The following is a 13,051-nucleotide window of genomic DNA, read 5'->3' as shown; positions in this document are numbered from 1 at the left end:
AGGAATCCGAACGTTTCATAGGAGGCGCGTTCTCGATGAGCCAGACTACCGTGACGACTTCACTTAACCAGCGAGACGGTCAATTGCGATTGAACTTTCTGCACCTAGTAGCTATACCGCACTGCGTGTCATCCCAAGAGATTGGGGATATCTGGGATACACGTCCAGAGTCGACACAGCAGAGCATTCAGACTGGTTGACCCACAGTTGACAAGTGTCTCTGGCAGAGCGAAAGAGAACGAGCAGAGAGGAAGCATTTAATGTGAAACTTATAGAGATGGTGGCTAGAAGAATTGAGCGCCTGACAATTTCGCGGCCCGCGTGCGACCGCGCCGCGTCCACAGACCCTCCTGCTGCTCTCAGGATTGAGCCAGTACGTTCCTCGACAGTCGCCGCAGCGCACAGCGATGTTCCGGTCTACCTCACCTCGACTCGCATTGATATCTCATCAGTTTTCTACCTCTTGATTGAGCAACTTCTCGATATCTTCGCGAAGCGTCTCGCTTGGTTGTCTGCTTGCACCGTGCTCCACAATCTCGCGCGTCCAAGATCCATCTCCACGCCTGTTCCTCGCCTTCAAGCTTCAGCGACCGCAACGACTAGAGGCCGACGGCCAGCTTGACGCGAGACCATGTACATCCGCGTCTCTCTTCTCCTCTTTCTGCTCGAAAACGTCGCTCCTTCAGATGCTAATTTATTCACACGGGGATCCGACACCATACTGCGCACCGCCAGCCGCGTACGCCACAATGCGGTCAAACGAAGTACTGGCCTCATGCGCGACCTGCGTACGGCATACCACGGGGTACTCGTTGATCAAACCGACAGCGGTTCAGGCGGCACGTACTGCATCAACGTGCTATCTAACGAGTCCACGTTAAATGGAGGGAGTGGGAGCGGCTCGTCCAGTGGTGGCATTAGTGGTGGCGTTGGCGGTTCCGCGGTAGCGTCGGGTACCTCTGCGGCAGTTCCTTCTGCGAGTAGCTCCGCAGAGGCGTCTTCACCTTGGAAGCTGCAACAGAGCTACGTGCGTACAGTTTTACATTTGGCTAATGCTCAGAGAGTTCAAACCAGAACAACAGGAAGGGAACACTTTTTTCGGCGGATGGGCGTTCTTCACCTATACGGATCCGACAGCTGGTGTCGTTGACTATGTCAACGGGGATGCTGCGGTATGTACATGCCGTTCACTCTGCTTTGTCGCCGATGTCTCATGCTGACCTTCTCCGTTTAGGAAACGAGTAACCTCACGGGAGTCAATAGTGCCGGCAATGCCTACCTCAAGGTAGAGACGACACCAGTGGTTACCGGATATCGCAAAAGCGTGCGGATCACTACCGACTTCACGTATACGAAGGCTCTGGTCGTCCTCGATGCTGTGCACTTGCCGACCGGCTGCGGCACTTGGCCCGCGTTCTGGTCAAATGGTGGGTGCGATAAGCCCTTCGTTGCTCCCTAGGTTTTCATATGCATATGCGTCATGGCAGGTCCGAATTGGCCTGATGGCGGCGAGATCGATATTGTCGAGGGCGTGAATGATTACACGAATGACCAAGTCACGCTCCATACCAACACTGGCTGCTCGCTGCCCACCAACAACACTGCCCAACTCGACATCACGGGTACCCTCGTCAGCGGGACTGACTGCTCCGTCTCGGGCACGGGCGACTCGGGGTGCGGAGTGCGCGCGACCCAGACCGACTCGTTCGGTGCGCCGTTCAACGCGGTCGGTGGTGGGGTCTATGCGAGTGCGTGTGCTTGCGTGCAATATCTGACCGGAGCTTCGTTTGCTGAGCCTGCGTGGTTTGAACATTGCAGTGAACTGGGACGATGCAGGCATCACCGTACACTTCTTCAACCGCAGCGCGATCCCAGCGGATATCACCACGGGCGCTCCCCAGCCAACGAGCTGGGGCACGCCCATCGCCAACTTCCCCTCCTCCTCGTGCAACTCGACGGAGTTCTTCTATGACCATTCGGCAATCTTTGACACTACGCTCTGGTGCGTCCATCCTGCAATGCTATTGACACAGTGTGAGTGATGCTGACGACATCTATAATTGCTGCAGTGGAGACTGGGCAGGCGACGGCTGGAACTCGACCGGTGCACCTGGGCAGGAACAGAGCTGTGCACAGCGGACGGGCCTGGCGACATGCGAGGAGTTCGTGGCGAATAACGGTGCCGCATTCGAGGAAGCCTGTAAGTACATGTTACAACGACTACACCTTATTGCATTTTATCTGATGTCTGACTCTCGACTCATCTGGCAGACTGGGAGATAAAGAGCGTGAAAATCTACCAGACGAGCTGATCGGATGAGATCAACGACGATGTATAGATATCCTAGCATTTGTGATAGGGTTTCCGTGCTGGTAACGAGCCCAATGGTGGATAGATGTCGCATACTAGCAGTCAATATATAGAGTCAGAATGTATCGAACAACATCTTTTTGCGTACTACACATTGCAATGCGTTGGATTTATATTGACAAGGAAACAACATGTCTAGCATTGACCATGAACTTCGCTCACGTTTATCTCGGGTCGATAAACGTCCACCGTTATGTCAGCATTATCGTCCTGCCGTAAGATCTCGCCCTACACGCGTTGCCCAAAGAGAATCTCAGTCGTCCTCTCGATAATGTGCAGGAGCTTCTCCATTTGATTCTAACGCCATTATGATGACAAGTAGCGCAGGATTAATGTTCGCTAACGCCGTGTGCACCGCTACGAGCAAGTTTCGGGCTGAAATGCAGATGCTGGACAACCAGGAGTATGCTTCAGTTCATAATTTTACTTGCAGGGCCAGCTGCCACTGAGACTCCGACTACATGAGGAGTCGCTCTGAGCTGAGCCTGTGAGTGGCTTAGGTGGCTGAAATATGTACTACGCGTCCACGTGACGTCGCGACGCGACGCGATCCGTCAACTTGGCCATCGGCGCCAGCCACCTGGGGTTCATCTTTGTTCATACGGTGCTTTGCTGCAGTTTGCTCCCGTTTCGCTACCAAGATGGCCACAAGCTGCATGCCACAAGTGACTGAGATCTCTAAAGGTATCGTAACTCACTAGCTTGTTGTTTGCTAGTGTTTCTCAGGCGCTCTTGCACTGGCAATAGTAGCAGTAGCTACTCTTAACGTCGCCGGCTGCCCTCCACACGCTGAACCCCACACAAACGCGAAACAGGAAGAAGATGTTGTTTTGGACAAAGACGAGGACAGAATGAAGTACATTTCCCGTCGTTTTGATGCCGAACGAAGACTTATTCAGTGCAGGCAAAGGTCGTTTGCGGCGCACAAACGCAACGACGCCAATGCAAGCAATCGCGTCGACATTGTTGAGATCTTCTCGGGGGATGAAGACGAAAAGTGAGTATCTGATTCCATGTGCATGCTGTATTGACCAACAATTTCAACGAGTATTAGCGAAATATCGTCGTGTACTTCCAAGCGGAGGAATCACCAACGCACAACAGCTAGAGCGCGACGCATAGTACAGAGCTCAGACTCAGAACGGTCAGATCGTGAATTGTGGGAGCCGAAGCCAGTTTTACGGCCACGCAAAGACCGCGTTCTTGTCAAACCGAGCGGACCTGTGATTGACTTGACTCTCAGCTCATCAGAATCCTCAGACGGAGACAATGCGTGTGCAATCAAGGCAGTGACTATACATGAGACGCCAACAAGCTCAAATACGGTACCTACGCACCATCAGAGGCACATAGGATACCCTGAAGTGCTTCCGACACCTCTGCCTCTGTATGTTGATGACGATGACAGTGTAACGTCTGCTGGAGATGACGAGCCCATCATTGTGCTGTAAGCCTTTTCACCTTGTTGAAAATGATTAATGGACATCCAAATCATAGGGATGCGCCCGATGGAGCACACAAAGCAGGACCTCTTTTGAACGAATCGGTTCCTCATTCCAACTTAGACAATGTTCCCCCCGCCTCTCACTCACATCCAAGACGGATTGGCTCGTATAAATCCAGTTCAGAATCTGATGTGGAAGTGCGTCCAACCAAGCGGACGCCTGCCGCTACGCCTCGGAAAGCCGGCAAAACTCCACGCAGGACACAGAAAGCAATGAGAGATGCCGAGCAGGCAAGAAGGGAAGCTTTTGCTCGCGCTCTATTTGAAGATTTAAATCGCACCATCTTCGGTGAAAAGATCCCCGCTACCACACAATTGACGTGGAACAAGAGGCTGCTGACCACTGCCGGGAGGGCCAGATGGCACAAGTGCGTTCGATAGCAACCGAAAGGGTGATGCATCATCCTCCGCTCACAGAACATCCAGGTCGAATGATAATGCGCGAAAATATGAAATCGAGCTAGCGACCAAGATTCTGGACTGTGACGGTACGTATTCTTATGTAGCGATGTGACATTCTCTCAATGCTTGTCAAACCCAGAACGTATCCGTAACACACTCTCCCATGAGATGTGCCATCTGGCATGCTGGATCATTGACGAAGACCCCAAAGAGCATCACGGGAGAAAATTCAAAGCGTGGTATGTTCGCGTTGCTGAATTCGTTGTGTAAACACTATTCATTCCGAGTGACCATGCAAGGGCGAGAAAGGTCATGAGAAAAAGACCCGACATTGAAGTGACGGTATTACCCTCTTCTAGTGAGCAGAAGACCTCAGCTCAAGCCATGTTCCCCAGACCAGACACAACTACGACATCGTATGCAAGTACCAATGGAGTAAGTGGTCCTAATTCATTCTTTCAGCTCAGCTCACGTTAGCGGACAATTTGCTAGAATGCGAGCAATGTAATCACATGTACGTTGCTTCCTTTTCTTAACATTGATGTCTCATGACGGGCGAGTTATTTTGCTCTAGCTACGGCCGCCATTCAAAATCTATGCGACCAAACGCTGGTGAGTAGCCGGCGGAGTGCTACACCACAAGTGGGTTAGCACATGACGACTAAATATGTGACTAGTATGCGGACGATGCAATGCCGGCCGACTCATTCCTCTGTTCGAGAACACACGGCGTGCTCCTCGCACACCGATCGCCAAGACTGGAATTCACCTGCCTTCCACTCAAAGCAACGGTGGGTGCATCCCTTCGTTGTAGCAAATATCAGTTTATGACGTCGCCTTTAGCTCCCCCCCGCTCTGGACCCCTTCCCACTCGTTCGAAAGACGGCATCAGTCTCTCTGGCATTCCAACCCATCTGCCGCCTCGGCCAGTCTTGGACTCCAAGAAGCCTGTGATTGTCGTAGAGAGTTCCAACGAAGAGGATTCGGAGGTCGAAGTCATCGCGCACGTCTTTGGATCGATCAACATCTTCCGAGAAGCAGATGTCTAGATCGTCGTGGGGATGGAGGTCGCCCTTCACAAGCAATGTCACGATCCACATGTACAAATTCATATTTACTGCATGCTTCGTAAACTTGTACTTACATATCTACCAACTGTAGCTCATCTATCTTGTTGCAGATTTACATACACATCTTGTAACTGGTGCTTGCCATGGTAATGAAGGCCCTCGTGGTAGATATATGGTAACAGAGACTTCATCGCCAACTTACTAGTATGAACAGAAAGTTACAGATGAGGATCTGCTGGGGACGATGCCGCGACCGTGCTCATTCAACCAGAGAGCCCGCACAATTTATCAAACCGCACTAGGTCAGTGCGTATCGGAGGGTTCAAATGCCTGGCATGTGGATGATTGGAAGGTTATCGTAAATTTAAGATCATAGTGAGTCTGACTCTCCATTGTCATCACATTCATCGCAGGGAAGGAGATCTACATATACACCAGTTATAACCTACAAGGATAGCATGAAATACATTGTAGCCAGTCTCGAAAGCAAGCAAGCAAGCAAGCAAGCATCAGCGGCATCGACCTTAGAGTGAGAACTGTAGAGGTTCTGGCAGAATGAAGTCGTCTGGGGTGAGCCTGCCTTCCTGCAATGCTTTACGAAGACTCTCCTCGTTTTTTACATCTTCTTGCAATGCTCCATCCCTTCCAGTGTGAGCCAATCCAGAATACTCCCAGATGGGCTTCATTTTAGGGATGGCTAGTCGGATCTTCTCGAAAATGGGCAACGCTTCGCTAATCGGACAACCGCAGAGTTTCGACGCTACCAGCCCAGAATGTAAAAACCCTGTATGCTGTCAGTCAGCCAGGAACATGCGAGATCGTGAGTCCAATGACTTGCATGCATGTAATTCGTCGTCCTCGGGGTACATCTGGCCAGCTTCGAAGTACGCACAGGCAGCTTTCGTAAAATGTTCGAATGCAGATGCATTTTTCTGCAACACGAGCTGCCGAGCAATGTGGTTGTGATAGTACCCGACCATTCTGCCGACGAGTGAGTGGCCTTGATGTGTGACGAAGAAGGTTAAACAACGTACGACAGTGCGCGCCCTCTAGGATAAAGTACGAAAGATGAAACGAATCCAGGGTCATAAATACCCTCCGGCAACGCAGTTTCAGGTGAGCTGATGTCGCGCAACATATCTTGTGCTTCTTCTAGGATGGTGTTCAACAAATCCTCTGCATCATTACCAGAAGCCTGCCGCTCTGCCTGGAAAACAACTTTAACATGTAGCATGCCAGACGTCAAGGGTTAATGGCCACGTACCGTCATAAGTGCCTGCAAGTATATGGAGCGGACGCCGCGGAAAAATTGGTCGTCAAAAATGATACCTCTGTCCTCTTTCTTCACGTCTCGCCAAGCTTGCCTTCCCCACTCTAACACCTCGAGGGCTTGTGAGTAGTCTTTAATCGCGGCGGGCCCATCGTCCCGACCACCCAACGCCATATATCCACGCAAAATCCACATGCTGAACATTTTCTTGGGTCAGATGGAGCGCACGAATCGAAGGCCACCTACCGGACAGTCGTCGAGATGGCCGCGCGAACAGAAGCCCAGCCTTCTTTACGTTGCCGTTCTGGAGCATCAGCAATGACCTCCTTTGCGCTTCCTGTTAACCAAACTCCATCCATTTCTGCTTCAAACAAAGCTAAGGATCCGGATCAGAATAAATCATGATACCCAGATAATGACGATACCTTGTTCACTGTAAACTTGCAGAAAACTGTTATCGTTGATGTGGACAATTCTGGGATCCTCGAGCATCGCATTGGATAGGTCTATCAGAGCCTGGGAAGCATCAAATAAATCGTTCTGCTATCATATAGATTGCGGCTCACACCAGGGATCCCTTCAACCTTCACTCCTGTTGCAGTTGGAACCTTCTTTAGCTGCTTCATTTTCGACATGCCATTGTCCTAGTCCTTGAATGGCTTCATGAACCCTTCTGCAATGACACATTTCTTCATAAACACTCACCGATGCTGCCCCTAAAATCACCCAGGCCTGGAGAACGAAACGTCAAAGTAGGCCCGGCGATCTTCATGCGAATGAACCTCACGCTGCTGTTCACTGCCTCAGTAGTGCGCATCTCTCCAGCTCTAGTACCATGGCTCTTGCACGGGCCCATTGCGCCGTATTCCGAGGAATCTGATGTGTATCCCTACTTGCTGCAGTTGCAGACTTGGACTTAGCAAGCGTGTTTCGCAGTTCGCTTTCATACTGCTCTTTTTGTCTGGCTTCCACCATGCTCAATTTCTCGACAGGTAACATGCCGAGTGCCCTTTGCCAAGACTTGACGCTAGCATCAAAGTTACCCAGAGCCTATAAAGGTATTAGATAGATGAGCTCGCTCCAGAAAATAAAAAGCAAGAATGAACATTGTGTGCTGTGGCCAAGCGCGCCCATGCTTTGGCATATTTCGGGTCGATATCGGTTGTCTGAATTAGTTCAAGGTTTATGAGGACTATGTTCACGTAGATGAAGAACTCTAGTCCCAAGACCGAATACCTTTTGAGCATCAGCTACCACATCCGAGAAACTGCATAAATGTGAGATGGCGCATTCAGAGATTGCAAGACACGCGGTGCTCACCATTTCAGTCCCAGAGAGCAGGCAGCACGATTCGCATATAGAACGGCGTTCTTATCATCGATCTCAGTCGCGTCGGAGTACTTCTTATACGCTGCAAGATAGTCTTGCTTTGCATAGAGCGCGTTCCCCTCAGCCTTCAATTCAAGCGCTGCCTTGACACCGTCTGCCATGACAAAGACGGATAACAGTGGCAGGCGTGAAATAAGATGGTGATGGTACTACGCAGGTAGTGCTTGCCTCGTTCAAGTCGCGCCGTGAGTAAAAGAAGCATAACAGTTGCGATGCTCGGACGCGTCTGTGGCGTCAGGTAGGACCTCCGTGTTGCCGAACATTAAACAAAAAGGCTCAAGCGCGAGTTCAATGCTGCAGGTAGAACATTCTACAAGAATGCGGAACATACCGTTGCTCATGAAATAGGTACCTAGAAGTAAACTCTGGTGCATTTGACGTGGAACTGCAGACGCAACGGAGAAGCGTAATTTATTTAATTCGCGACCGCGGTCATCCCGCAGCTCGACTTTGAGCCTTCGACGTCGCTCAACACCAGACACTTAAAGATCAGCTTCGTGAGCGGTTCAAGAATCGTCGAGGGAAATACATGCAGCGGAAGGTCTGCTAATGGACACGCCACGGCCGCGCTCATTCAACCAGAGATCCCGTGCAATTATATCCAACGGCTCCATCGTACGAGGGGCAACCTGCGCAATCACGAAAAATCGTCAACACCCACCAGGCCGTTGCCTATTACAGGGCTTCGAATCATGCAAACCTGGCATATATTCCACGCAACACGCCTCATACATATTCTCGGAGCTAGGACGATACCATCAGCGGGTATATCACTAGTAGCGCAGCAGATTTGCTTACCAGTCAGTCGCGGACACTTCACATCCGGCTGCAACGAGAATGCTCTCGTCGGACGAGTCGAAGCCACATTCGTTCTCCCACACATATGCGTTGTCACTGTATGGACCGAGAGAAATGCAACACAGGGAAAGACTGTATGGTGAGCTGCATGAGCCTGCAACTAGGCCTATGAGAGCGAGAACCGAATAGACAGAACTGGATCGCAGGACGTTATGCATGATCGAGCAGGGACAGGAATGCTGGAAAAAAACATGTCAGTGGTCCAGAGGGCCATTTATATCAGTGCTGGAGAAACGGCGTCATAGGTTTAGGACGTCAGAATGATTAAATGGGAGTGGCTTAGGTCTGAACAGTTGCATAGGCATGAGCTACGTTTTGCGGTCACCTCTGCCCGTTAGTCTATTCTGCTGTTCGCACGTCGGAAGTTCAACAGCCAGATCTGGAAGCCAGAGTGATCTGGCGCTCCGGCATGACTTGAATAAGAGCGGAGTTCAGAGGGTCCTCCGAGTCCGATGTCAAAAGATAGGAACTGATGAAATGTTTTGCGAGTGAATTGGAAGACCAGGTGGATCTTTTATCGCACATCGGCGGAGCCCAGGTCCTCTGAAGCTGTGAAGGAATTTTTATGCAGAACGCTCTGTGATGGCAACCACTTGGCAAGCTCAGGCTTCCACATTGCGCGGAAAGGTGGTCACTTATGCCGTTCGTTTTATTCCCGTGATGAACACGTACGACTCTAAATCCTGGAACTCATGTTTTGCGGAGCAGTGTGGCTCTCCAACTTGAGTAATACCAAGTTTCAGCACCAGTAGATAGCGACATGGAATTCATAAGTTAACGAGCACAACAGAAGGGGTGACTCGGTGCAAAACGAGAAAAACTATACTAGCCCACCGCGAGGGTCGAACTCGCAGCCTTCAGATGCCCAAACACTCATAAGAGTCTGACGCTCTATCCGATTGAGCTAGGCAGGCAATATTTGCTTTTTTATTATGAATTATATCATGGGTTATGTACGCTTTCGGCAATTGCCGACAAGCGCAGCGGAACCTAAAGTTCGCAGCCACTATACAGCACAACAAAAGCGAACCCGCCTCGTTAACCAACGGCGAAGCCATCTGCAAGAACCCGGCCAGGTCAGTTGCTGCACCCCGCCTCTCTGCCCCATCTGTTGACCGTGTATCTCTCCAGCGCATATCCTTCCGCACCCTCTAGATCCGGCAAAATGACACACGACAGCGTCTGGTTTTCTCGCCCCCGTAAGTACGGTAAGGGCAGCCGCCAGTGGTGAGTGGCTGTTTTGGATGACTGGAGCGGGAGCGAAGGAGAGTTCTGACGCGTTGTTGGTTGGAAGCCGCCTTTGCGCGCACCAGGCTGGTTTGATTCGCAAGTACGGTCTTGACCTTTGCCGTCAGTGCTTCCGCGAAAAGTCGGCCGCTATCGGGTTCCAGAAGGTGTGTTTTGCGAGTGCTATTTTGTACTGTCTTGTGCTGAGTTGCATTCGTTTGAACAGACACGATGAGCCCTGCATCATCATCTCTTTCCACCCCTCTCGCTATGCACTGTTTTCTGGTCTCATCTTTGTTATACGCATAGTTGCCTCCTCATATGTACCCTTATGCTATGCTGAGCAACAATACTCTCGCATGATAAGCCAGCGCATTGTGATGACTGTTCATGAAATCCCGGCCGAGGATTAGCTGGAAAAGCCAGTTCCAGCAAGCTGGAGGCTTTAAATCATACACCGATACCAATCGGAGAGCAGATCATGAATGACCAGCATTCTCATTCAGCAAGGAGCACTACGTGTATGATACAAGCACGCAATCTAGCGTGTGCTATCGAATGCTACAAACCTTAGTGCTACAGCTGACCCGAGCAAAAGCAAGATACGCAGATCGTCATGGGACCGTAAGATACGTCGAGTATGATATGTCGAATATGAGAGGCCCAAAGAGACGAGCGGCTGAAATCGGACGTCGTCGTCAGCACGAGAGGAGTTCTTACTGACGTGTTCAAAGCAAAGTCGACCGGAAGAAGCATCTAGCTCGACTGATAGATCTTCACGCTGTTAACCTCCCAATCTGAAACAGGTATTGTCAGTAAATCCGACAATGGCAGAGATGGAAGTAGATATTCACAGGCATCCGCGAACGATGAACCACTGTTCTGGACAAAGTCCGCGCAAGTGGAGTAGCCAGTGATGCTCGCACAGCTCTCAGACTGGCCCGCGCTACCGGTGTTGTCCCACGCATTACCAGCCCATTCACCGCTATCGTGTCAATCAAGTGTCAGTCGAGCGAGTACGACCGCTGCTGAAGGCTGCCGCATGCTCACCAAAGGGTGGTGTCGAAGATGGCTGAATGGTCGTAGAAGAAGTCCGATGTGGTGCAGTCTGTGGACGGCCACGACGCCAGCGGGGTAGCCCAACCTGTAGGGTCGGGCGAACCGCTCGTGATGTCCGACGGAATGGCACTGCGCTCAAAGAACCACACTTTGATGCCATCGTCCGTCCATTCCACTACAGCATAATCAGTTAACATGCGAAATGGCAGGAAATGGACGCTGACGTACTAGCGTAGACACCGCCACTGATCGCGTTGAACCCAGACCCGAATGAGCTGTCCGAGGTCGACACGACGCCGCATCCCGCGTCGCCTGTCTCTGCCGCAGCGCAGTTGGTCCCGCCAACTACGGTGCCGCTGATGGTTAGCGCGTCGCTATCGCTGGACGGTAGGGAGCAGCCTGGGTTCGTGTGTATGGAAGCCTGGTTGGCGGTGAAGGTGTTCACGCCTTCCACAATGTCGATCTCTCCGCCGGCAGGCCAGTTAGGACCTACGTGCGGCAAATCGACGTGAGCATGCTATGGCAGAGCAAATATGAAGAGACGACGTACCGTTGGACCAGAATGCTGGCCAAGTACCGCATCCGGTGGGGACGTGTACGGCGTCCAAGATCACCAGTCCGCCGGTGTAAGTGTAGTCAGTTGTGATTCGTACACTCTGACGGTTTCCGGAAACCGTCTCAGTCGTGTCGACACGCATAATGGCACTTCCGGAGCTAGTGATCGAAGTGAGGTTGTTGGAGCTCTGGCGATCAAATTTGAGGCGCAGGACTTTCGATGATAAGAAAAGAGAGACATACTGCCGTGCTCGAATCTACATATTGCACCGTGCCATCGGTAGGATCAGCGTCAGTGTAGAACGACCAACCGTTAAAGAACGATTGTCCTTCCTGTTTGGCTATGAGCTACTCATTCAGACATAGGCAGAGTAGAAGACGCACGTATGACTGCTGGAGCTTCCATGCCGAAGTCGACACAGCAGTACTGCTAGCGCTCGACGCTGATGCCGATGCGGTGCCGGATGCCGTGACCGAGCTGGAGCCGAAGCCCACGCCAGATCCCGCAGTCGAGCTTGAAGTCGATGTGGACTGACCAGACGAGCCGCCAACATTGACTGCCACGCCTGCGCTCTTCTCGCTAACACAATGATATGATTTTTCTGAGTCGCTATCTGCCCTCTCTTCGAGCACCCCAGAAAGTGCACGGCGCAGATCCCGCGCAAAGCTGGAACTGCGCTTAACAGCGTGGCGATGTGCTGAGTCGATGCCCCGGATAATGTGGTCCGAGCCTCGAAGGAAGGGTTTCGCCTCAGATGAGATTGCATTGGCGAGCAGGAGGAGGATGAGCGGGAGGTGAAAATACATGTTGGCCGTGTCCTGGACGTGAAGAAAAGACTGGTGGTGATGGCAAGCTGCAGGTCACGACGCAGGTGAAGAGCCGCCGAGATAAGCTATACAACAACTAGGCGCAGCCCAGTAGACGCAGAAAGGATTGTCGAAGATGAGGACGGCTGGTCCAGAGGACGTGGCGGGAGGCGGTCAAAGATGATGGCGGCGACAGAAGACAGAAGAGGAGAACAGTGGGCCTTATCAGAAAAAATGAGCCGCAATCGGCGAAGTAAATTCGCGAGGCCGCGGAGAGGAAAGAAAAGCCAGCGCACAATCATTCCTGATCGACTACGCCAAGGAACAAGGCCAACACGAGGCCGTTGTTTGCAATTGACGGCGCCTTGTCCATCACGGTGCCCTGATCCAGACGGTCCCTACTTCAAGCTTTGGTGAGCAAGCAGGATTTTTCTACAGCAGTTAGTCGAGGGTGAAACGACCGCCATCCTGATCGTCGGAAGCAAATCTAAACATGTCGACGCGCGCGTCGTGACCAACTTTTGGAATGACCACCCCGG

The 13,051-nt window shown here is 51.6% G+C and overlaps 7 protein-coding genes and 1 non-coding gene across 8 annotated transcripts; 3 read left to right on the top strand and 5 right to left on the bottom strand.

Moving 5' to 3' along the window:
- Positions 1-363: 363 nt before the first annotated feature.
- On the top strand, positions 364-2,531 carry LAESUDRAFT_700493 (glycoside hydrolase family 16 protein). Its single transcript, XM_040906415.1, has 7 exons — positions 364-1,027; positions 1,083-1,172; positions 1,235-1,427; positions 1,488-1,748; positions 1,819-2,002; positions 2,070-2,200; positions 2,272-2,531. The coding sequence occupies exons 1-7, from the start codon at positions 632-634 to the stop codon at positions 2,310-2,312; spliced, it is 1,296 nt and encodes a 431-aa protein (XP_040763958.1). The 5' UTR covers positions 364-631; the 3' UTR covers positions 2,313-2,531.
- Positions 2,532-3,842: 1,311 nt separating this feature from the next.
- LAESUDRAFT_653810 (uncharacterized protein) lies at positions 3,843-5,091 on the top strand (the record flags this gene model as incomplete). Its single annotated transcript, XM_040904447.1, has 8 exons — positions 3,843-4,243; positions 4,302-4,363; positions 4,417-4,526; positions 4,587-4,619; positions 4,673-4,712; positions 4,770-4,791; positions 4,852-4,889; positions 4,955-5,091. The coding sequence occupies 8 exons, from the start codon at positions 3,843-3,845 to the stop codon at positions 5,089-5,091; spliced, it is 843 nt and encodes a 280-aa protein (XP_040763957.1).
- Positions 5,092-5,720: 629 nt separating this feature from the next.
- Positions 5,721-7,739, bottom strand: LAESUDRAFT_184545 (uncharacterized protein). The gene is made up of 10 exons (XM_040901496.1): positions 7,724-7,739; positions 7,405-7,667; positions 7,323-7,349; positions 7,184-7,261; positions 7,043-7,133; positions 6,864-6,993; positions 6,612-6,813; positions 6,382-6,554; positions 6,186-6,328; positions 5,721-6,131 (listed from the first exon to the last, which is right to left on the bottom strand). The coding sequence occupies exons 2-10, from the start codon at positions 7,471-7,473 to the stop codon at positions 5,872-5,874; spliced, it is 1,173 nt and encodes a 390-aa protein (XP_040763956.1). The 5' UTR covers positions 7,474-7,667; positions 7,724-7,739; the 3' UTR covers positions 5,721-5,871.
- On the bottom strand, positions 7,705-8,157 carry LAESUDRAFT_184557 (uncharacterized protein). The gene is made up of 2 exons (XM_040901497.1): positions 7,938-8,157; positions 7,705-7,884 (listed from the first exon to the last, which is right to left on the bottom strand). Exons 1-2 carry the CDS (start codon positions 8,105-8,107, stop codon positions 7,794-7,796), a joined length of 261 nt encoding a protein of 86 aa, XP_040763955.1. The 5' UTR covers positions 8,108-8,157; the 3' UTR covers positions 7,705-7,793.
- A 245-nt stretch (positions 8,158-8,402) lies between these two features.
- LAESUDRAFT_726029 (uncharacterized protein) lies at positions 8,403-9,291 on the bottom strand. The gene is made up of 3 exons (XM_040908942.1): positions 8,805-9,291; positions 8,707-8,750; positions 8,403-8,635 (listed from the first exon to the last, which is right to left on the bottom strand). Exons 1-3 carry the CDS (start codon positions 9,020-9,022, stop codon positions 8,577-8,579), a joined length of 321 nt encoding a protein of 106 aa, XP_040763954.1. The 5' UTR covers positions 9,023-9,291; the 3' UTR covers positions 8,403-8,576.
- Positions 9,292-9,691: 400 nt separating this feature from the next.
- LAESUDRAFT_t53 lies at positions 9,692-9,778 on the bottom strand. Its single transcript has one exon. It is a non-coding gene; the product is annotated as a tRNA-Lys (tRNA).
- A 251-nt stretch (positions 9,779-10,029) lies between these two features.
- LAESUDRAFT_679633 (40S ribosomal protein S29A) lies at positions 10,030-10,361 on the top strand (the record flags this gene model as incomplete). Its single annotated transcript, XM_040905705.1, has 3 exons — positions 10,030-10,091; positions 10,159-10,258; positions 10,318-10,361. 3 exons carry the CDS (start codon positions 10,030-10,032, stop codon positions 10,324-10,326), a joined length of 171 nt encoding a protein of 56 aa, XP_040763953.1. The 3' UTR covers positions 10,327-10,361.
- Positions 10,362-10,847: 486 nt separating this feature from the next.
- LAESUDRAFT_653993 (glycoside hydrolase family 16 protein) lies at positions 10,848-12,512 on the bottom strand (the record flags this gene model as incomplete). Its single annotated transcript, XM_040904462.1, has 7 exons — positions 10,848-10,888; positions 10,946-11,076; positions 11,142-11,325; positions 11,379-11,639; positions 11,701-11,893; positions 11,949-12,038; positions 12,090-12,512. 7 exons carry the CDS (start codon positions 12,510-12,512, stop codon positions 10,848-10,850), a joined length of 1,323 nt encoding a protein of 440 aa, XP_040763952.1.
- Positions 12,513-13,051: the final 539 nt, after the last annotated feature.

The sequence above is a fragment of the Laetiporus sulphureus genome (genome assembly GCF_001632365.1).
Source record: "Laetiporus sulphureus 93-53 unplaced genomic scaffold LAESUscaffold_21, whole genome shotgun sequence".
NCBI lineage: Eukaryota > Fungi > Basidiomycota > Agaricomycetes > Polyporales > Laetiporaceae > Laetiporus > Laetiporus sulphureus.
Note: the sequence above shows the minus strand (reverse complement) of the source record. Positions and strands in the feature narration are given on the sequence as shown.

What these genes read in the sequence shown, in the direction of transcription:
- LAESUDRAFT_184557 (XM_040901497.1), bottom strand. Translation starts at nt 8,107, where the DNA reads ATGGCAGACGGTGTCAAGGCAGCGCTTGAATTGAAGGCTGAGGGGAAC. An exon ending in TGCTCTCTGGGACTGAAATG is followed by an intron (nt 7,885 to 7,937) that starts GTGAGCACCGCG and finishes ACATTTATGCAG; the next exon opens with TTTCTCGGATGTGGTAGCTG.
- LAESUDRAFT_726029 (XM_040908942.1), bottom strand. Translation starts at nt 9,022, where the DNA reads ATGCATAACGTCCTGCGATCCAGTTCTGTCTATTCGGTTCTCGCTCTC. An exon ending in GAAGTGTCCGCGACTGACTG is followed by an intron (nt 8,751 to 8,804) that starts GTAAGCAAATCT and finishes GTATCGTCCTAG; the next exon opens with CTCCGAGAATATGTATGAGG. An exon ending in TTGCGTGGAATATATGCCAG is followed by an intron (nt 8,636 to 8,706) that starts GTTTGCATGATT and finishes GTGATTGCGCAG; the next exon opens with GTTGCCCCTCGTACGATGGA.
- LAESUDRAFT_184545 (XM_040901496.1), bottom strand. Translation starts at nt 7,473, where the DNA reads ATGGGCCCGTGCAAGAGCCATGGTACTAGAGCTGGAGAGATGCGCACT. An exon ending in CTGAGGCAGTGAACAGCAGC is followed by an intron (nt 7,350 to 7,404) that starts GTGAGGTTCATT and finishes TTCGTTCTCCAG; the next exon opens with GCCTGGGTGATTTTAGGGGC. An exon ending in TGATTTTAGGGGCAGCATCG is followed by an intron (nt 7,262 to 7,322) that starts GTGAGTGTTTAT and finishes TTCAAGGACTAG; the next exon opens with GACAATGGCATGTCGAAAAT.
- LAESUDRAFT_700493 (XM_040906415.1), top strand. Translation starts at nt 632, where the DNA reads ATGTACATCCGCGTCTCTCTTCTCCTCTTTCTGCTCGAAAACGTCGCT. An exon ending in ATGTCAACGGGGATGCTGCG is followed by an intron (nt 1,173 to 1,234) that starts GTATGTACATGC and finishes TTCTCCGTTTAG; the next exon opens with GAAACGAGTAACCTCACGGG. An exon ending in GCCCGCGTTCTGGTCAAATG is followed by an intron (nt 1,428 to 1,487) that starts GTGGGTGCGATA and finishes GCGTCATGGCAG; the next exon opens with GTCCGAATTGGCCTGATGGC.